The sequence below is a fragment of the Cherax quadricarinatus genome, chromosome 92, assembly GCF_038502225.1.
Source record: "Cherax quadricarinatus isolate ZL_2023a chromosome 92, ASM3850222v1, whole genome shotgun sequence".
Classification (NCBI taxonomy): domain Eukaryota; kingdom Metazoa; phylum Arthropoda; class Malacostraca; order Decapoda; family Parastacidae; genus Cherax; species Cherax quadricarinatus.
The window spans coordinates 10051368-10074713 of record NC_091383.1 but is presented as its reverse complement, the minus strand read 5'-3'; the positions used below and the strand labels follow the sequence as shown (position 1 = coordinate 10074713).

At 46.3% G+C, this 23346-nt stretch overlaps 1 protein-coding gene across 1 annotated transcript; it reads right to left on the bottom strand.

Moving 5' to 3' along the window:
- Positions 1–317: 317 nt before the first annotated feature.
- On the bottom strand, positions 318–6508 carry LOC128688419 (uncharacterized). The gene is made up of 2 exons (XM_070104505.1): positions 4122–6508; positions 318–851 (listed from the first exon to the last, which is right to left on the bottom strand). The coding sequence occupies exon 1, from the start codon at positions 5735–5737 to the stop codon at positions 4211–4213; it is 1527 nt and encodes a 508-aa protein (XP_069960606.1). The 5' UTR covers positions 5738–6508; the 3' UTR covers positions 318–851; positions 4122–4210.
- Positions 6509–23346: the final 16838 nt, after the last annotated feature.

Sequence of the window (23346 nt, the reverse complement as noted above, 5' to 3'; positions counted from 1 at the left end):
TAACAACTATTTCCTTCTTTTTAGAGCATAACAATTTTGGTCAGAGAGGTTAGGGTAATAATAATGATCCTCCGGAATGCCTAATTTTAATTAAGTATATTCATAATATAACAAAAGCCAGTTATAATATACGAATTATCGTATATAAGTTAAGAATACATGTTTCTTCTATAGTATCCAACATATACATAAGGCTTTCAAAACAGACGATTAGGAGGAGATCCTAGATATAACATATATATAAATGGAGATTACTTTAATGTATAAAGTCTTGTTTCCCAATTGGAAGCAGTCAGAATAAAACAGAATATGTCCAGGCCGGCTAATAAATCTTGGCCAGTTACCAGAGACGAGCAGGAGTGTTCTCGTTGGCTGCTACTTCTTCACTGCTCGTCCCTCAACCTTGAGCATACAGGTAAAGTGGGTCACGTGACGTGACTCACCAACACTCAGTAGAGTAGTTGAACATAAAGGGGGGGGGGAAGGGGGGGGGTATAACCATCGAACATCACGGCTAACTACACACCGGCACACCGGGCGGCAGGCAGGTTACTATACCTCCAATTAAACTTATCATGGGCATGTTACATAAATTATAATAATTGTTAATAAGAATTAATCTTAATAATACAAGGACGTTCATTTCCAATTTAGCTATTAAAGGAAATGACCGCAATGTAATATTAAAGGAAGGTTAACCATAGGGGCATGACACCCCGGCCCACAAGCAAATATCTCGGCGTTTAAGATGCTGATGGTGTAGAAGAAACCAACCAGCTGGTATAGGGATGGAGGTACATCATTCCAAGGTTAGTCATCCACTTGCTAGAACTGGTCCAGAAACTGCTTGACTGCAAAGAATTTCCGTAGTTAAGCCATATTAGGAGCGAGAGAGAGCATCGGCTAACACGTTGCTCGAACCCTTTATGTGAAAAATGGAGATCCGGTAAGGTTGGATCCTTAAAGCCCAGCGTAATATTCTAACATTTTTTGATTTCATAGAATTTATGAAAGTTAGAGGATTATGGTCTGAGTAAATATTTATCACATGAGGAGTATAACCGAGGTATACGTCAAAGTGTTCTAAGGACAACACTAAAGCCAGGGCTTCTTTTTCTATAGTTGAATAAGATCTTTGATATTCTTTCAATTTATAGGAAAAATAACATATTGGATGTAGAATATTACCGTTTTGGAAGGATTGCAATAAGACAGCACCTATAGCTGCATCACTGGCATCAACATGGAGGGTGAAAGGAATTTGGAAATTGGGTGCACGCAATACTGGGGCAGAGGAAAGGAAACGTTTTAAACGTTTAAAAGCTTGTTCACAATACTCGTCCCAATTAAATTTATATTTAGGACTGGTCAATCTAGTCAGGGGGGAGGCAACTTGAGCAAAGTTTGGGCAAAAACGCCTGTAATAAGTAGCCATTCCCAAAAATCGTTGGAGGGCTTTCCTGTCTTGAGGAGACGGGAAATTTAAAATAGCTTGGACCTTTAATTGGTCGGGGGCTACTAGTCCCTTCCCTATTTTAAAACCGAGATATTTAATCTGGGCTTTACCAAAGTCACATTTTTGTAAATTTACAGTGAAATTGTATTTCTGCAATGCTTTCAGTAGTTGCTCTAATCTTTGTAAATGAGACTGCCAGTCATCACTAAAAACCACCAGGTCGTCTAAGTATGCCTCTACACCTTCTAAGGGTTGGACTAAAATGTTCATAATTCTCTGGAAAGAGAAGGCGGCGTTACACAAGCCGAAAGGCATAACCTTATACGTAAATAGTCCGTTCTTAACTACGAACCCGGAAATCTCTTGGGCCCTAGCAGTTAATGGCACCTGGTAATACCCTCTCAGCAAGTCTAATCTGGTCACAAAGTTGGCACCGGCTACAGCATCTATTAAATCATCAATCCTGGGTAATGGAAACCCATCTGGTTTGGTGACTGAATTTACTTTACGGTAATCCGTGCATAGGCGTACGGTACCATCGGGTTTTGGGACCAATAAACAGGGAGAGGCCCAAGGTGTCCAACTGGGTTCTATCAAATTATATTCCAGTAATGTATTTATTTCTTGTTGAATTAATTCTTGCTTAGCAGGAGAGACCCGATAAGGGGATTGCTTTATTGGACTATCTTCTAACAATTCAATATCGTGGAAACCCAATGTACAAGGAGTAGGGATATCTTTGAAGATGGAGTTATATTTAGTGATTAACTCTTTGATTTGAGATTTTTGGGAGGTAGGAAGAACTTCCAGGAAATGGTCTAGTTCTTTTAAAACTTCAGAATTATGTAGTCTAAATTCTCTTACTTCCCTTACAGTGTCATTCCTTATTTCAGTGGATGTAGGTTGAATAGAGGTAATAATAGTAAGGAGAAGGCTAGACTCGTACTTCTTTAAGTTATCTATGTGATACCTCTTAATTTTCTTACGACGTCCTGGTTCACGGACCAGATAATTCACGTCATTTTTTTTGTCTACTATTTCATATGGCCCCAAATATCTAGGTTTTAAAGAATGTCCTGGAATTAAGTTTTTAACTAACACTAATTCATTCGGAGAGAATGAACGAGATTTAGCCTTTTGGTCATAAGATTTCTTCATTTTGGCTTGAGCTTCTGACAGATTCACGGCAGCTAAGCTTTTTAATTTGGAGAGAGGTTCTTTCCAAAGTAGAGGACTGGGATGAAGAGGTCCTCTCTTCCCTATCCAAGAATCTCGTAATATGGCTAGGGGTCCTCGCACCTGATGTCCAAAAATCAAGTCAAATGGAGAGTATTTAGTACTTTCTTGTTCAGCTTCACGGAGGGCGAAGAGAAGAAAGGGTAAACCTTCGTCCCATTCACGAGAATATTGCTCACAGTAAGCACGTAAAGTAGATTTAAGGGTTTGGTGGAATCTTTCCAGCACTCCTTGTGACTGGGGATGATATGCTGTAGAGAGGATCTGTCTTACTCCTAATCGAGACATAGCCTCTTTAAAAACCTTAGACGTAAAATTAGAACCTTGGTCAGATTGAATTTCACGTGGTATGCCTACTTGAGCAAAGAAGCGTATTAAAGCTCTTACTATATTTCTGGAATTAATTTTGGACATAGGGATAGCATCAGGATACCGAGTTGCCATATCTATGATAGTGAAGATATACTGGTTACCCCTTTTTGTGCGGGGCAACGGTCCTACACAATCAATAACTAATCTTTCAAAAGGTTCTTCAGGACATTTTATAGGAAGTAAAGGGGCAGACGCGGGATTGTGTGCCGTTTTGCCTATTATTTGACAAACGTGGCATTTCCGTAGTTTGTCAGCAATACAAGTCCTCATCTGAGGCCAAAAAAAATATTTCCTTATCTTTTTCTCTGTCTTACGAGATCCTAAATGACCTCCCAATGGATTATCATGTGCTAGTTCAAATACCATATTACGTAAGGACGATGGCACCACTAACAAGTTTCCTTTTGAACTCAAATCATTATCATTATTTCTCTTCCAAAGAAAACCGTCTTCATCTAAAAGGTAACCTTCCTCTTTATCCTTATTGGTTAAACTTTTATCGTCCTTTAGAGCTAAAAGAAATTCTTCTTTATTACATTTTCTAGCTAGGTCCGCAGGGACTGGTAAAACTTTGTCACCTGTGGGTCTCGACTGAATTGCTTCGCTAAACAGGAAGTTCAAACCTAATTCATCGGACATTTCTAAAGGCTGTTGAATATCCAAATTGTTAGAGTTCTTAGCCATGGCTCTGGTGACCACATTAAGGGGAAATAAGTCTAGCCCTGCCTCAGAGGCTTCTAAGGCATAATTTACATCACAAGGATTATCTAAAACCAGAGGCTCTCTGGGTATCTCCAATTGATCAATTTCGTTCCCGATTAATAGATCCACGCCGGCAATGGGAAAAGGTTTATCTGAAAGTCCCACATTGATCCAGCCTACATATCCAGGCAGTTCTACATAAATCCTTATAATAGGGACCTTTATTATTGTGCCTCCGTAAGCCTCTAATAATACGTCTAGCCGGGGTTCACTACTAGTAGGTAACTTTACCAGGTTTGATCTTAATAAAGAGAGATAGCTGCCAGTATCTCGAAAGGTAGTGATATTTACTAACCTCTCTTTACAGAGTCCGAACTTCCCCTGGGAAAAGTAGGGTTCCATAGCTACTCGGACCTTTTCTTCTGAAGCACTGTCGTGGTAAAGTCATCTATTAGACGGTCTGCTAGACGAGGCCTGAAAAGGTAGAGATTCATCATCCAGAGTTTCATACTTCCGAGAGGAATTTATTACCTGGGTAGGATATCTCCCTCTTGGTTGGGTTTTATCTTCCCGCTGTTTATGCCAACACTGGGACTGTCTATGACCTAACTTTTTACAAAAAAGGCACAGTGGTAATTGATCTTTAGGATACTGTCTGGAGAAAGAGCCGTTTGTCACCTGTTTTTTGTCTGAATACACCTTCAAAGGTTCGCCAGCTGGAGTTTTCCTAGCCGTCAATCTTGAACTAAAACCTTGGGAGGTAGATTTCTTTTCCGGGGCCTTAGACATTTCTGTGGTTATAGCATGGGAAATTTCAAAGTGATCTGCGTGGGCAGCAGTATCTAACAAGTTAGTAGTGGGAAATGTCAAAAGATAAGTATGCACCCTCTCTGGAAAATATTTAAAAAGGTCTTCATGCAACATCAGCTGGGAAAGTGACTCGACTGAGGCGGCTCCCGCGGCCCTACGCCAACGCTCGAAAGCAGAGAGCTTTTCCCTGGCAAAGTCCACCCAAGACTGCTGAGGATATTTCTTCAGAGTTCTAAACATCTTCAAATAACTGACAGGTAATAAATCATAAGCTTTCAGAAGACAATCTTTTACCTGAGTATAATCAGAATATTGTTCAAAAGGTAAGTTGGCAGTTATGGTTTGGGCTTTTCCTATTAAAGATGAATGTATTAAAGCAGCCCAATATTTAGGAGGCCATTGCATCACCTTCGCCTGATTTTCGAATGCTTCAAAAAATGAATCTAAATTATCCTCCGTAAATTTAGGCATCAAAGAGGCTGCTTTACCAAGGTCAAATGAAGGGATTGTATACATATTACTAGATTCTCTTTTCTTCCTCAGTACTTCCCGTTCATAAAGCAAAGATTCACGTTCAAAATTCTCCCTTTTTAACTTTCTCTGGGCTTCTACAAAGGAGGTTTGAAGCGATAAAATACGTTCTAGACGTTCAAAATACTCCTTAGATTGAATAGTAGTCAAAAGGGCTAAAGAGATTTGAGGTGGAACGTGTTCATCATCCAAAAGGACTTCTTGTTCTGTTTCAAAAACATCTGTAAATGGTTTACCTGGATCCGTTTCTTTAGTGTGATGGAGTTCTGTTCCCCATATAGTCCTTGGAGATGGAATTGGAGTCGTTGTAGCAGCGTAGCGTTTCCGAGTATCAGGAAGTTCATGTCCGTCGTCTCCAGTAGGGGTTGTTAGCGTCGTAGTTTCGGCCTCAGGTGTCTGTAGAAAAGAATTCAAAAAGGAAGGAATATCTGCTTCTCCATTCTCAATCTCTGGATCCTGCTCATCTGGAAAAAGGACATTCTGTATCATACATCTGACTGTCTGGGCAGTGAAATGCCTGTCGTATTTTATGCCCAAGCTTCGTGCTAATTGCCAACAAGATTGAAGCTTCAAATTTTGTAATTTCTCCTTTGTTATATCTTCAAACCTCTCTGCCATTTCTACATTCATTTTAAAGGAAATTCAGTGTTATGCTCCCGGACACAGACCCCCACTTGTTACACTCCAAGTATTGTAACAACTATTTCCTTTTTAGAGCATAACAATTTTGGTCAGAGAGGTTAGGGTAATAATAATGATCCTCCGGAATGCTTAATTTTAATTAAGTATATTCATAATATAACAAAAGCCAGTTATAATATACGAATTATCGTATATAAGTTAAGAATACATGTTTCTTCTATAGTATCCAACATATACATAAGGCTTTCAAAACAGACGATTAGGAGGAGATCCTAGATATAACATATATATAAATGGAGATTACTTTAATGTATAAAGTCTTGTTTCCCAATTGGAAGCAGTCAGAATAAAACAGAATATGTCCAGGCCGGCTAATAAACCTTGGCCAGTTACCAGAGACGAGCAGGAGTGTTCTCGTTGGCTGCTACTTCTTCACTGCTCGTCCCTCAACCTTGAGCATACAGGTAAAGTGGGTCACGTGACGTGACTCACCAACACTCAGTAGAGTAGTTGAACATAAAGGGGGGGGGGAAAGGGGGGGGGTATAACCATCGAACATCACGGCTAACTACACACCGGCACACCGGGCGGCAGGCAGGTTACTATACCTCCAATTAAACTTATCATGGGCATGTTACATAAATTATAATAATTGTTAATAAGAATTAATCTTAATAATACAAGGACGTTCATTTCCAATTTAGCTATTAAAGGAAATGACCGCAATGTAATATTAAAGGAAGGTTAACCATAGGGGCATGACAAGGGGGCGAGGCCCCGAAGCTTGCCTTGGTGGAGGTTATAGTGGCCAGGGGGCGAGGCCCCGAAGCTGGCCTTGGTGGAGGTTATAGTGTCCAGGGGGCGAGGCCCCGAAGCTTGCCTCGGTGGAGGTTATAGTGTCCAGAGGGCGAGGCCCCGAAGCTGGCCTTGGAGGATGTTATAGTGTCCAGGGGGCGAGGCCCCGAAGCTGGCCTTGGTGGAGGTTATAGTGGCCAGGGGGCGAGGCCCCGAAGCTGGCCTTGGTGGAGGTTATAGTGTCCAGGGGGCGAGGCCCCGAAGCTGGCCTTGGTGGAGGTTATAGTGTCCAGGGGGCGAGGCCCCGAAGCTGGCCTTGGTGGAGCTTATAGTGGCCAGGGGGCGAGGCCCGGAAGCTGGCCTTGGTGGAGGTTATAGTGTCCAGGGGGCGAGGCCCCGAAGCTGGCCTTGGTGGAGTTATAGTGTCCAGGAAGCGAGGCCACGAAGCTTGCAGTGGTGGAGGTTATAGTGTCCAGGGGACGAGGCCCCGAAGCAGGCCTTGGTGGAGGTTATAGTGGCCAGGGGGCGAGGCCCCGAAGCTGGCCTTGGTGGAGGTTATAGTGGCCAAGGGGCGAGGCCCCAAAGGTGGCCTTGGTGGAGGTTATAGTTGCCAGGGGGCGAGGCCCCGAAGCTGGCCTTGGTGGAGGTTATAGTGGCCAGGGGGCGAGGCACCGAAGCTGGCCTTGGTGGAGGTTATAGTTGCCAGGGGGCGAGGCCCCGAAGCTGGCCTTGGTGGAGGTTATAGTGTCCAGGGGGCGAGGCCCCGAAGCTTGCCTTGGTGGAGGTTATAGTGTCCAGGGGGCGAGGCCCCGACGCTGGCCTTGGTAGGGGTTATAGTTGCCAGGGGGCGAGGCCCCGAAGCTGGCCTTGGTGGAGGTTATAGTGTCCAGGGGGCGAGGCCCCGAAGCTGGCCTTGGTGGAAGTTATAGTGGCCAGGGGGCGAGGCCCCGAAGCTCGCCTTGGTGGAGGTTATAGTTGCCAGAAGGCGAGGCCCCGAAGCTGGCCTTGGTGGAGGTTATAGTGGCCAGTGGGCGAGACCCCGAAGCTGGCCTTGGTGGAGGTTATAGTGGCCAGGGGGCGAGACCCCGAAGCTGGCCTTGGTTGAGGATATAGTGTCCAGGGGGCGTGGCCCCGAAGCTGGCCTTGGTGGAGGTTAGAGTGGCCAGGGGCGAGGTCCCGAAGCTGGCCTTGGTGGAGGTTATAGTGGCCAGGGGGCGAGACCCACAAGCTGGCCTTGGTGGAGGATATAGTGTCCAGGGGGCGAGGCACAGAAGCTGGCCTTGGTGGAGATTAGAGTGGCCAGGGGCGAGGTCCCGAAGCTGACCTTGGTGGAGGTTATAGTGGCCAGGGGGCGAGGCCCCGAAGCTGGCCTTGGTGGAGGTTAGAGTGGCCAGGGGCGAGGTCCCGAAGCTGGCCTTGGTGGAGGTTATAGTGGCCAGGGAACGAGACCCCCAAGCTGGCCTTGGTTGAGGATATAGTGTCCAGGGGGCGAGGCCCCGAAGCTGGCCTTGGTGGAGGTTATAGTGGCCAGGGGGCGAGACCCCCAAGCTGGCCTTGGTGGAGGTTATAGTGGACAGGGGGCGAGACCCCGAAGCTGGCCTTGGTGGAGGATATAGAGTCCAGGGGGCGAGGCCCCGATGCTGGCCTTGGTGGACGTTATAGTGGCCAGGGGGCGAGGCCCCGAAGCTGGTCTTGGTGGAGGTTATAGTGGCCAAGGGGCGAGGCAACGAAGCTGGCCTTGGTGGAGGTTATAGTGGCCAGCGGGCGAGGCCCCGAAGCTGGTCTTGGTGGAGGTTATAGTGGCCACGGGGCGAGGCCCCTAATCTGGCCTTGGTGGAGGTTATAGTGGCCAGGGGGCGAGGCCCCAAACCTGGTCTTGGTGGAGGTTATAATGGCCAGGGGGCGAGGCCCTGAAGCTGGTCTTGGTGGAGGTTATAGTGGCCAGGGGGCGAGGCTTAGAAGCTGGTCTTGGTGGAGGTTATAGTGGCCAGGGGGCGAGGCCCCGAAGCTGGCCTTGGTGTAGGTTATAGTGGCCAGGGGGCGAGGCTCCGAAGTTGGCCTTGGTGGAGGATATAGTGGCCAGGGGGCGAGGCCCCAAAGCTGGCCTTGGTGGAGGTTATAGTGACCAGGGGGCGAGGCCCCGAAGCTGGCCTTGGTGGAGATTATAGTGGCCAGGGGGCGAGGCCCCGAAGCTGGCCTTGGTGGAGGTTAAAGTGGCCAGGGGGCGAGGCCCCGAAGACGGTCTTGGTGGAGGTTATAGTGGCCAGGGGACGAGGCTCCGAAGCTGGCCTTGGTGGAAGTTATAGTGGCCAGGGGGCGAGGCCCCGAAGCTTGCCTTGTTGGAGGTTATAGTGTCCAGGTGGCGAGGCCCCGAAGCTGGCCTTGGTGGAGGTTATAGTTGCCAGGGGGCGAGGCCCCGAAGCTGGCCTTGGTGGAGGTTATAGTGTCCAGGTGGCGAGGCCCCGAAGCTTGCGTTGGTGGAGGTTATAGTGGCCAGGTGGCGAGGCCCCGAAGCTTGCCTTGGTGGAGGTTATAGTGGCCAGGGGGCGAGGCCCCGAAGCTGGCCTTGGTGGAGGTTATAGTGTCCAGGGGGCGAGGCCCCGAAGCTTGCCTTGGTGGAGGTTATAGTGTCCAGGGGGCGAGGCCCAGAAGCTGGCCTTGGTGGAGGTTATAGTGTCCAGGGGGCGAGGCCCCGAAGCTGGCCTTGGTGGAGGTTATAGTGGCCAGGGGGCGAGGCCCCGAAGCTCGCCTTGGTGGAGGTTATAGTTGCCAGAAGGCGAGGCCCCGAAGCTGGCCTTGGTGGAGGTTATAGTGGCCAGTGGGCGAGACCCCGAAGCTGGCCTTGGTGGAGGTTATAGTGGCCAGGGGGCGAGACCCCGAGGCTGGCCTTGGTTGAGGATATAGTGTCCAGGGGGCGTGGCCCCGAAGCTGGCCTTGGTGGAGGTTAGAGTGGCCAGGGGCGAGGTCCCGAAGCTGGCCTTGGTGGAGGTTATAGTGGCCAGGGGGCGAGACCCACAAGCTGGCCTTGGTTGAGGATATAGTGTCCAGGGGGCGAGGCACAGAAGCTGGCCTTGGTGGAGATTAGACTGGCCAGGGGCGAGGTCCCGAAGCTGACCTTGGTGGAGGTTATAGTGGCCAGGGGGCGAGGCCCCGAAGCTGGCCTTGGTGGAGGTTAGAGTGGCCAGGGGCGAGGTCCCGAAGCTGGCCTTGGTGGAGGTTATAGTGGCCAGGGAACGAGACCCCCAAGCTGGCCTTGGTTGAGGATATAGTGTCCAGGGGGCGAGGCCCCGAAGCTGGCCTTGGTGGAGGTTATAGTGGCCAGGGGGCGAGACCCCAAAGCAGGCCTTGGTGGAGGTTATAGTGGACAGGGGGCGAGACCCCGAAGCTCTCCTTGGTGGAGGATATAGAGTCCAGGGGGCGAGGCCCCGATGCTGGCCTTGGTGGACGTTATAGTGGCCAGGGGGCGAGGCCCCGAAGCTGGTCTTGGTGGAGGTTATAGTGGCCAAGGGGCGAGGCAACGAAGCTGGCCTTGGTGGAGGTTATAGTGGCCAGCGGGCGAGGCCCCGAAGCTGGTCTTGGTGGAGGTTATAGTGGCCACGGGGCGAGGCCCCTAATCTGGCCTTGGTGGAGGTTATAGTGGCCAGGGGGCGAGGCCCCAAACCTGGTCTTGGTGGAGGTTATAATGGCCAGGGGGCGAGGCCCTGAAGCTGGTCTTGGTGGAGGTTATAGTGGCCAGGGGGCGAGGCTTCGAAGCTGGTCTTGGTGGAGGTTATAGTGGCCAGGGGGCGAGGCCCCGAAGCTGGCCTTGGTGTAGGTTATAGTGGCCAGGGGGCGAGGCTCCGAAGTTGGCATTGGTGGAGGATATAGTGGCCAGGGGGCGAGGCCCCAAAGCTGGCCTTGGTGGAGGTTATAGTGACCAGGGGGCGAGGCCCCGAAGCTGGCCTTGGTGGAGATTATAGTGGCCAGGGGGCGAGGCCCCGAAGCTGGCCTTGGTGGAGGTTAAAGTGGCCAGGGGGCGAGGCCCCGAAGACGGTCTTGGTGGAGGTTATAGTGGCCAGGGGACGAGGCTCCGAAGCTGGCCTTGGTGGAAGTTATAGTGGCCAGGGGGCGAGGCCCCGAAGCTTGCCTTGTTGGAGGTTATAGTGTCCAGGGGGCGAGGCCCCGAAGCTTGCCTTGGTGGAGGTTATAGTGGCCAGGGGGCGAGGCCCCGAAGCTGGCCTTGGTGGAGGTTATAGTGTCCAGGGGCGAGGCCCCGAAGCTGGCCTTGGTGGAGGTTATATTTGCCAGGGGGCGAGGCCCCGAAGCTGGCCTTGGTGGAGGTTATAGTGTCCAGGGGGCGAGGCCCCGAAGCTGGCCTTGGTGGAGGTTATAGTGGACAGGGGGCGAGGCCCCGAAGCTGGCCTTGGTGGAGGTTATAGTGGCCAGGAAGCGAAGCCCCGAAGCTGGTCTTGGTGGAGGTTATAGTGGCCAGGAGGCGAGGCCCCGAAGCTGGCCTTGGTGGAGGTTATAGTGGCCAGGAAGCGAGACCCCGAAGCAGGCCTTGGTGGAGGTTATAGTGGCCAGGGGGCGAGGCCCCGAAGCTGGTCTTGGTGGAGGCTATAGTGGCCAGGGGGCGAGGCCCCGAAGCAGGCCTTGGTGGAGGTTATAGTGGCCAGGGGGCGAGGCCCCGAAGCTGGCCTTGGTGGAGGTTATAGTGGCCAGGGGGCGAGGCCCCGAAGCTTGCATTGGTGGAGGTTATAGTGTCCAGCGGGCGAGGCACCGAAGCTTGCTTTGGTGGAGGTTATAGTGGCCAGGGGGCGAAGCACCGAAGCTTGCCTTTTTGGAGGTTATAGTGGCCAGGGGCGAGGCCCCGAAGCTGGCCTTGGTGGAGGTTATAGTGTCCAGGGGGCGAGGCTCCGAAGCTGGCCTTGGTGGAGGTTATAGTGGCCAGGGGGCGAGGCCCCGAAGCTGGCCTTGGTGGAGGGTATAATTGCCAGGGGGCGAGGCCCCGAAGCTGGCCTTGGTGGAGGTTATAGTGGCCAGGGGGCGAGACCCCGAAGCTGGCCTTGGTTGAGGATATAGTGTCCAGGGGGCGAGGCCCCGAAGCTGGCCTTGGTGGAGGTTAGAGTGGCCAGGGGGCGAGACCCCCAAGCTGGCCTTGGTGGAGGATACAGTGTCAAGGGGGCGAGGCCCCGAAGCTAACCTTGGTGGAGGTTAGAGTGGCCAGGGGCGAGGTCCCGAAGCTGACCTTGGTGGAGGTTAGAGTGGCCAGGGGCGAGGTCCCGAAGCTGGCCTTGGTGGAGGTTATAGTGGCCAGGGGGCGAGACCCCCAAGCTGGCCTTGGTAGAGGTTATAGTGGCCAGGGGGCGAGGCCCCGAAGCTGGCCTTGGTGGAGGTTATAGTGGCCAGGGGGTGAGGCCCCGAAGCTGGCCTTGGTGGAGGTTATAGTGGCCAGGGGGCGAGGCCCCGAAGCTAGCCTTAGTGGAGGTTATAGTGGCCAGGGGGAGAGGCCCCGAAGCTGGACTTGGTGGAGGTTATAGTGGCCAGGGGGCGAGGCCCCGAAGCTGGTCTTCGTAGAGGTTATAGTGGCCAGGGGCGAGGCCCCGATGCTGGCCTTGGCGGAGATTATAGTGGCCAGGGGGCGAGGCCCCGAAGCTGGCCTTGTTGGAGGTTATAGTGGCCAGGGGGCGAGGCCCCGAAGCTGGCCTTCGTGGAGGTTATAGTGGCTAGGATGCGAAGCCCCGAAGCTAGCCTTGGTGGAGGTTATAGTGGCCAGGGAGCGAGGCCCCGAAGCTGGCCTTGGTGGAGGTTATGGTGGCCAGTGGTCGAGGCCCCGAAGCTGGTCTTGGTGGAGGTTATAGTGGCCAGGGGGCGAGACCCCGAAGCTGGCCTTGGTTTAGGTTATAGTGGCAAGGGGGCAAGGCCCCGAAGCTGGCCTTGGTGGAGGTTATAGTGGCTAGGGGGCGAGGCCCCGAAGCTGGCCTTGGTGGAGATTATAGTGGCCAGGGGGGTGGCCCCGAAGCTGGCCTTGGTGGAGATTATTGTGTCCAGGGGGCGAGGCCCCGAAGCTGGCCTTGGTGGAGGTTATAGTGGCCAGGGGGCGAGGCCCCGAAGCTGGCCTTGGTGGAGATTATAGTGGCCAGGGGGCGAGGCCCCGAAGCTGGTTTTGGTGGAGGTTATAGTTGCCAGGGGGCGATGCGCTGAAGCTGGCCTTTGTAGAGATTATAGTGGCCAGGGGGCAAGGCCCCGAAGCTGGCCTTGGTGGAGATTATAGTGGCCAGGGGGCGAGGCCCCGAAGCTGGCCCTGGTGGAGGTTATAGTGGCCAGGGGACGAGGCCCCGAAGCTGGCCTTGGTGGAAATTATAGTGGCCAGGGGGCGAGGCCCCGAAGCTGGCCTTGTTGGAGATTATAGTGGCCAGGGGGCGAGGCCCCGAAGCTGGCCTTGGTGGAGGTTATAGTTGCCAGGGGGCGAGGCCCCGAAGCTGGCCTTGGTGGAGGTTATAGTTGCCAGGGGGCGAGGCACCGAAGCTGGCCTTGGTGGAGATTATAGTGGCCAGGGAGCGAGGCCCCGTAGCTGGTCTTGGTGGAGATTATAGTGGCCATGGCGCGAGGCCCCGAAGCTGGCCTTGGTGGAGGTTATAGTTGCGAGGGAGCGAGGCCCCGAAGCTGGCCTTGGTGAAGATTGTAGTGGCCAGGGAGCGAGGCCCCGAAGCTGGCATTGGTGGAGATTATAGTGGCCAGGGTGCGAGGCCCCGAAGCTGGCCTTGGTGGTGGTTATAGTTGCCAGGGGGCGAGGCCCCGAAGCTGGCCTTGGTGGACGTTATAGTTACAAGGGGGCGAGGCCCCGAAGCTGGCCTTCGTGGAGATTTTAGTGGTCAGGGAGCTAGGCCCTGAAGCTGGCCTTGGTAGAGATTATAGTGGCCAGGGGGCGAGGCCCTGAAGCTGGTCTTGGTGGAGATTATAGTGGCCAAGGGGCGAGGCCCTGAAGCTGGCCTTGTTGGAGATTATAGTGGCCAGGGGGCGAGGCCCTGAAGCTGGCCTTGGTAGAGATTATAGTGGCCAGGGGGCGAGGCCCTGAAGCTGGCCTTGGTGGAGATTATAGTGGCCAGGGGGCGAGGCCCTGAAGCTGGCCTTGGTGGAGATTATAGTGGCCAGGGGGCGAGGCCCTGAAGCTGGCCTTGGTGGTGATTATAGTGGCCAGGGGGCGAGGCCCTGAAGCTGGCCTTGGTGGAGATTATAGTGGCCAGGGGGCGAGGCCCTGAAGCTGGCCTTGGTGGAGATTATAGTGGCCAGGGGGCGAGGCCCTGAAGCTGGCCTTGGTGGAGATTATAGTGGCCAGGGGGCGAGGCCCTGAAGCTGGCCTTGGTGGAGATTATAGTGGCCAGGGGGCGAGGCCCTGAAGCTGGTCTTGGTGGAGATTATAGTGGCCAAGGGGCGAGGCCCTGAAGCTGGCCTTGGTAGAGATTATAGTGGCCAGGGGCCGTTGATAACGTTGCTGTGAATGTATTTATAGAGGCGATGGGATTTGATGCGGTCACCGAGCAATATTTTCCTCTTGCAGTTCAGTGTCCGAATTTTGGCAGAGTTGTGGGAACCATATATTCTTCCCCTCTCAAAAATAATAGATCATGAACAAAACAATGGTTGGAATAATTCACAAGTTACCAACAAAAAGAAAAGTTACAATATCGTTGCTTGAACAATTTACATATAACCCGCAAAAATACAATTCACAACACAGTGATTGGAACAATTCACAGCACAGTGATTGGAACAATTCACAACAAACCCAAAAGAAAAGTCACAATACCATAGATGGAATATTGTATAATTAACCAGAGGATTACAGGTCATAGTACCATAGTTGGAACAATTCCTTTTGAACCCAAAATAAATCAAGTTACTGTTCCGTGACTGGAACAATTTATAAATAACTCTCAAGAAGACAAGACTTAACACTGAAACATTTACAATTATTCCACGATAACAAAAGTCCCAAATATCGTAGAAGAAACAACGTAAAATTACCCTCCCCCCCCTTAAAAAAAATTACAACACAGTAAATGGAACAATTCACCTAACCCCCCCCCCCCATAAATAGCCAAATAATAATATCATCAATGGAACATTTGATAACTAAACCACAACTACATCACAACTAAATCACAACTAAACCATACCACGGGAGGGGTTAGAACCCACGATCAGAGAGTCGTAAAACTTCAGACCGACGAGGGTTCTAACCCCACCCGTGTTATAGTTTGCTTGCAATCCTGTCATTACCATTTCGTGAGTCAAATCACAACTAGCCAACAAAAATATAGATCACAATACAGTTACTGTATACAGTTACTGTACTGGAACAATATAAAGTTACTGGAAAGGACACAAAGTTTATGTCCATCCTGGAACAATATAAATTACTGGAAAGGACACAAAGTTTATGTTCATCCTGGAACAATATAAATTACTGGAAAGGACACAAAGTTTATGTTAATCCTGGAATAATATAAAGTTACTGGAAATGACACAAAGTTTATGTTCATCCTGGAATAATATAAAGTTACTGGAAATGACACAAAGTTTATGTCCATCCTGGAACAATATAAAGTTACTGGAAAGGACACAAAGTTTATGTCCATCCTGGAACAATATAAAGTTACTGGAAAGGACACAAAGATTATGTCCATCCTGGAACAATATAAATTACTGGAAAGGACACAAAGTTTATGTTCATCCTGGAACAATATAAAGTTACTGGAAAGGACACAAAGTTTATGTCCATCCTGGAACAATATAAAGTTACTGGAAAGGACACAAAGTTTATGTCCATCCTGGAACAATATAAAGTTACTGGAAAGGACACAAAGTTTATGTCCATCCTGGAACAATATAAATTACTGGAAAGGACACAAAGTTTATGTTCATCCTGGAACAATATAAAGTTACTGGAAAGGACACAAAGTTTATGTCCATCCTGGAACAATATAAAGTTACTGGAAAGGACACAAAGTAACATAATCTACGAGAAATAGTCTCGGTGTGTATTTCAGAAGAGTAATACTCAGGATATTGAAGAAAATACGAGTATAAGAAGGAAATAAATGGTATAAAATACCGACACAATGGAAATATAAACACATATGCAGTATAATGTGATCCTTTATTGACAACGTTTCGCCCACACAGTGGGCTTTTTTTCAACCATTCATCTACAATCAGATCTCTTTGTGACTTGAGAAAGTCCAGTGTGTGGGCGAAACGTTGTCAATTAAGGATCACATTACACTGTTTTTCTCCTTATTTTTCCATGATTGTAACATGGTTTGGTATGAAGCTAGGCACGGATATACACGATGTATGAAGCTAGGCACGGATATACACGATGTATGAAGCTAGGCACGGATATACACGATGTATGAAGCTAGGCACGGATATACACGATGTATGAAGCTAGGCACGGATATACACGATGTATGAAGCTAGGCACGGATATACACGATGTATGAAGCTAGGCACGGATATACACGATGTATGAAGCTAGGCACGGATATACACGATGTATGAAGCTAGGCACGGATATACACGATGTATGAAGCTAGGCACGGATATACACGATGTATGAAGCTAGGCACGGATATACACGATGTATGAAGCTAGGCACGGATATACACGATGTATGAAGCAAGGCACGGATATACACGATGTATGAAGCTAGGCACGGATATACACGATGTATGAAGCTAGGCACGGATATACACGATGTATGAAGCTAGGCACGGATATACACGATGTATGAAGCTAGGCACGGATATACACTATGTATGAAGCTAGGCACGGATATACACTATGTATGAAGCTAGGCACGGATATACACGATGTAGGAAGCTAGGCACGGATATACACGATGTATGAAGCTAGGCACGGATATACACGATGTATGAAGCTAGGCACGGATATACACTATGTATGAAGCTAGGCACGGATATACACGATGTAGGAAGCTAGGAACGGATATACACGATGTATGAAGATAGGCACGGATATACACGATGTAGGAAGCTAGGCACGGATATACACGATGTATGAAGCTAGGCACGGATATACACGATGTATGAAGCTAGGCACGGATATACACGATATATGAAGCTAGGAACGGATATACACGATGTATGAAGCTAGGAACGGATATACACGATGTATGAAGCTAGGAACGGATATACACGATGTAGGAAGCTAGGCACGGATATACACGATGTATGAAGCTAGGAACGGATATACACGATGTATGAAGCTAGGAACGGATATACACGATGTAGGAAGCTTGGCACGGATATACACGATGTAGGAAGCTTGGCACGGATATACACGATGTAGGAAGCTTGGCACGGATATACACGATGTAGGAAGCTTGGCACGGATATACACGATGTATGAAGCTAGGCACGGATATACACGATGTATGAAGCTAGGCACGGATATACACGATGTATGAAGCTAGGAACGGATATACACGATGTATGAAGCTAGGCACGGATATACACGATGTAGGAAGCTTGGCACGGATATACACGATGTAGGAAGCTTGGCACGGATATACACGATGTAGGAAGCTTGGCACGGATATACACGATGTAGGAAGCTAGGAACGGATATACACGATGTAGGAAGCTTGGCACGGATATACACGATGTAGGAAGCTTGGCACGGATATACACGATGTAGGAAGCTTGGCACGGATATACACGATGTAGGAAGCTTGGCACGGATATATTCGAATTGAGTCTTATTGTAGCCGGCTGGTCCAGTGGCTAACGCGTCGGTCTGGAGTTTTATGTCTCTCTGGTCGCGGGTTCTAACCCCACCCGTGGTACAGCTTGTTTATTATCGAGTCATTACGATTTCGTGAATCAGATACACGAATTATTAAGAAAGGGATTACAGTTATGCTTTTGTGGATTCCCTCTCCTGTAGACCTACAGGAGCATGACGAAGCTGATGAATCAGCTTCACAGGCATCAAATTAAGAGAAAGTTTCTTATATTTTTCTTTTCGAATAGAAAGTTACGAAACATTGTGAGAAAGGAACTAAAGTTGAGGTGTATATCTCTACAACCACGATGCTGTGAACACTAACTCCAAGGCTGAGGGACTGATTACCTCATCTTTTGTATATAGTTCTACTGTCTTCCTATTATGTCCTAGAATCTGTATTGATAAAGCCACTGGATGGCGAAACGTCTACAATAAAGATAACCAGATGTTGCACAAGTGTCTTAACTTTCATCAGAAAGGAACTTGTAAACGAACCTGAATATAGCAGAACAATAACAACAGAGAATTTACGGATATAAATGCTCTGGAAAACGTACAAAGGAGGATGACAAAGTTGATCCCATGTATCAGAAATCTTCCCTATGAGGATAGACTGAGGCCCTGAATCTGCACTCTCTAGAAAGACGTAGAATTAGGGGGGATATGATTGAGGTGTATAAATGGAAAACAGGAATAAATAAAGGAGATGTTAATAGAATGCCAGTTGTATCTAGCCAAGACAGGACTCGCAGCAATGGTTTTAAGCTGGAAAAATTCAGATTCAGGAAGGATATAGGAAACCACTGGTTTGCTAATAGAGTTGTAGATGAGTGGAACAAACTCCCGAGTACAGTTATTGAGGCTAAAACGTTGTGTAGTTTTAAAAATAGATTGCATAAATACATGAGTGGGTGTGGGTGGGTGTGAGTTGGACTTGACTAGCTTGTGCTACTAGGTCAGATGCCATGCTCCTTCTTTAAGTGAATGTGACCTAACCTAACTAGGTTAGGGCATTGGCTTAAGCAGGTAGGAGATTTGGACCTGCCTCGCATGGGCCAGTAGGCCTGTTGCAATGTTCCTTCTTTCTTATGTTCTTATTAACAAATAAGAAAGAGCACTGCAGCAGGCCTACTGGCCCATGCTAGGTAGGTCCAAGTCTCATCCACTTAAGGAAGAAGCACTGCATGAGACCTACTGGCCTAAATTAGCACATCCATTATCCATCATAATGAAATGTGTCAAGTTAAACTTATCTATATAAAAAGTAACAAGATCAGTAGACTGCAAGATGTTACTTCAAGACTAACATTAGCATGAAAGTATCTCTGGCAGTACGAATATTACTTCTAGACTAACATTAACATGAAAGTATCTCTGGCAGTACGAATATTACTTCTAGACTAACATTAACATGAAAGTATCTCTGGCAGTACGAATATTACTTCTAGACTAACATTAACATGAAAGTATCTCTGGCAGTACGAATATTATTTCAAGACTACCATTAGAATGAAAGTATCTCTGGCAGTACGAATATTACTCCTAGACAAACATTAGAATGAAAGTATCTCTGGCAGTACGAATATTACTGCTAGACTACCATTAGAATGAAAGTATCTCTGGCAGTACGAATATTACTCCTAGACAAACATTAGAATGAAAGTATCTCTGGCAGTACGAATATTACTCCTAGACTAACATTAGAATGAAAGTATCTCTGGCAGTACGAATATTACTGCTAGACTACCATTAGAATGAAAGTATCTCTGGCAGTACGAATATTACTCCTAGACAAACATTAGAATGAAAGTATCTCTGGCAGTACGAATATTACTCCTAGACTAACATTAGAATGAAAGTATCTCTGGCAGTACGAATATTACTGCTAGACTACCATTAGAATGAAAGTATCTCTGGCAGTACGAATATTACTCCTAGACAAACATTAGAATGAAAGTATCTCTGGCAGTACGAATATTACTCCTAGACTAACATTAGAATGAAAGTATCTCTGGCAGTACGAATATTACTGCTAGACTACCATTAGAATGAAAGTATCTCTGGCAGTACGAATATTACTGCTAGACTACCATTAGAATGAAAGTATCTCTGGCAGTACGAATATTACTCCTAGACTAACATTAGAATGAAAGTATCTCTGGCAGTACGAATATTACTCCTAGACTACCATTAGAATGAAAGTATCTCTGGCAGTACGAATATTACTCCTAGACTAACATTAGAATGAAAGTATCTCTGGCAGTACGAATATTACTCCTAGACTAACATTAGAATGAAAGTATCTCTGGCAGTACGAATATTACTCCTAGACTACCATTAGAATGAAAGTATCTCTGGCAGTACGAATATTACTCCTAGACTAACATTAGAATGAAAGTATCTCTGGCAGTACGAATATTACTGCTAGACTACCATTAGAATGAAAGTATCTCTGGCAGTACGAATATTACTCCTAGACAAACATTAGAATGAAAGTATCTCTGGCAGTACGAATATTACTCCTAGACTAACATTAGAATGAAAGTATCTCTGGCAGTACGAATATTACTGCTAGACTACCATTAGAATGAAAGTATCTCTGGCAGTACGAATATTACTGCTAGACTACCATTAGAATGAAAGTATCTCTGGCAGTACGAATATTACTCCTAGACAAACATTAGAATGAAAGTATCTCTGGCAGTACGAATATTACTCCTAGACTACCATTAGAATGAAAGTATCTCTGGCAGTACGAATATTACTCCTAGACTACCATTAGAATGAAAGTATCTCTGGCAGTACGAATATTACTCCTAGACTACCATTAGAATGAAAGTATCTCTGGCAGTACGAATATTACTCCTAGACAAACATTAGCATGAAAGTATCTCTGGCGTTACAGTGTGTGTGGAGATAACAGTGCAGTAACATATAAAGTGTGTGGACACAGACGAGACCATTCACTGCAGCATTCTATCTTAGTATATAAATATCTAACCTTTCAGAGACACCTTCATGTATTACTTACAGGATATATGTATTAATATTGGTATAATTAATATTATGTATTATGTATTAATATTATATATTAATATTGGTAGAATTACTGACAAAATGTTAAGTAAAAGAACTCAAGTGCAATTAATGTGATGTGTTATTGTGGCAACGTTTCGCTCTCCAGGAGCTTTATCAAGCTGTTACGGTTTGATGAAATTAAGACACATGTGCAACATCTGGGTATTTTTATTGTAGACGTTTCGCCATTGAGTGGCTTTATCAATACAAATTCCAGGACATAACGTGAAGACAGTAGAACTATGTACAGAAGATGAGGTAATCAGTCTCTCAACCTAGGAGTAGGTGCGAAGAGCACCATAGTCGTGGAGATTCTGAAGCAGAAGAAAGAATCCTGGCGCTTATATAGTAACGTCAGGTGTAGCAGACGAGGGCATATTCACTGGTAGGTGGGATTCCCCAGTGGAAGTAGGTCCTTCCCAAAGAGATGGGTTAGTTGTAGTAGTAGTTGTCGTAGTGGTTGTAGTAGTTGTTACAGATTGACAAAGCTCCTGGAGAGCGAAACGTTGCCACCATAAAATGTCACATGAGTTGCATCTGTAATATTTTACTTTTCAAAACTCGTAAATGATGTATATATTGTTGACGTTGTATCTACATTTTACATCGACTGGGTGAAATAAAAATTTTTAATAGAGAATGCAACCCAGTTTTGACCACTGATTTTTATTAGCTGTAATAAGATAATATTTTTGAGACAGTAATTTATATTGTATTTTCTAAAACAACTATATGAATCAATTGTAAAATATGAAAGGACTCAAATTTTTTCCCAGTGATGTAACAATGCACATTGGGACCTGACAAAGACCCATTGTTACCTTTGTAATTCTGTTTTTTTTTCTTTACTACTCACAGGATGAGCATTGAGTGCACAGTAAACTAACTGCTCAGGCGACACTGTTAACAAATAATTTAACTTAAATTCAGTGTATTATATATTACTGTACTCAGGAACAAGTGGTATTGATCAATAACACTATGACTAGCCAAGGAGTCGAACCCATGCTGCTTTGGCCTGCCTTATGGTAGTCGAAAACTCATGACGCCTTAATCCACGGGATCATACAATCCTTAAGAGTAGCGCATCCAGCAGAACTGGATGTTGTTGTTATTGATCAATACCACTTGTTCGTGGGTATAATAATATAATAAACTGCTCGTTGTACAAAGAATGACTAAAATGATTTACTGTGTAAGGAACCTCCCGTATGAAGATAGACTTAAAGCCTTAAATCTCCACTCTCTGGAGAGGCGAAGAATGAGGGGAGATATCATTGAAGTGTATAAGTGGATGACGGGCATAAACAAGGGAGATATTAATAAAGTACTGAGGGTGTCGAACCAGGTAAGAACCAGGAATAATGGATTTAAGTTGGATAAATTTAGATTTAGAAAGGACATAGGTAAGTACTGGTTTTCTAACAGAGTTGTAGATGCGTGGAACAGTCTTCCCAGTGGGGTGATAGAGGCTAGGACCTTGGGTAGCTTTAAGAAGAGACTGGACAAATATATGAGTGGGAGGGTCTGGGTTTGATTGGTGTCAAGGGGTACGGGAGTTATTTCTTGAGTAGCTTTAGGTAGATGTCGTTTTGATAAGGACCTGCCTCGTATGGGCCAGTAGGCCTTCTGCAGTGTTCCTACATTCTTATGTACTAGTACACCTAACAGGGAGTAGAATGAAATTAGCCTAGAGTCATCCACACCATCGTATGTCCTTGGGTAGCGAGTACAACATCCAACTCTGCTGGATGCGCTACTCTTAAGGATTGTATGGTCCCGTGGATTAAGAAGTCATGAGTTTTCGACTACCATAAGGCAGGCCAAAGCAGCATGGGCTCGACTCCTTGGCTAGTTGCAGTATTATATATATATATATATATATATATATATATATATATATATATATATATATATATATATATATATATATATATGTGTGTATATGTATATATATACTATATATATATTAGTATATATATATATATATATATATATATATATATATATATATATATATATATATATATATATATATATATATATATATATATATATATGTCGTGCCGAATATGTAAAGCTGGTCAATTAGCAAGAACTCATTTAAAATTAAGTCCTTTCTATAATTTTCTCTTATACGTTTAAAGATATATTTTTTTTCATTAATGTTAATGTAAATTTTTTTAATTTTGCACCAAAAGAATCTTAGAAAACTTACCTAACCTTATTATAACACGCGCAATTTATTTTAGCCTAACCAAACTAAATATATTTTAGATTTGTTTACAGTAATTTAATACTAAACAAACAAAGTGAAATATATTTTTTTCCTTAGGTTCAGAATGATTTTGGCGAAATTATTGCATACACAAATTTTCGCTTGTCCTATATGGCAAGATGAGCGTTGCTATTTAAGCCAAGATCGCAAGTTCTGCCTATTCGGCACGATATATATATATATATATATATATATATATATATATATATATATATATATATATATATATATATATATATATATATATATGTGCAATAAGATCACAGTAAACAGGTGATTTCAGAATATGCAAAACAACCACTCTGAAAGAGTAGAGAAATTCCGAGCGCTTTCGTGACTACTCACATTATCAAGGAACTATGAAAGTAAAGCATCCAAGGAAGCTATATAAGTGGTCTGGCCAACACCTCACTATCAGATCCCACAACGGTTAAACACGTGACGCGCGGCGACCCAACTGGACAGGTCCTTTGCACATTCTATTCTTTCAGAGTGGTTGTTTTGTATATATATATATATATATATATATATATATATATATATATATATATATATATATATATATATATATATATATATATATATATATATACACACACACAGACCCAAACATTCATACATGTCAGCGTAATTGCTGTGAAAGTTCCACAGC

What these genes read in the sequence shown, in the direction of transcription:
- LOC128688419 (XM_070104505.1), bottom strand. Translation starts at nt 5,737, where the DNA reads ATGAATGTAGAAATGGCAGAGAGGTTTGAAGATATAACAAAGGAGAAA.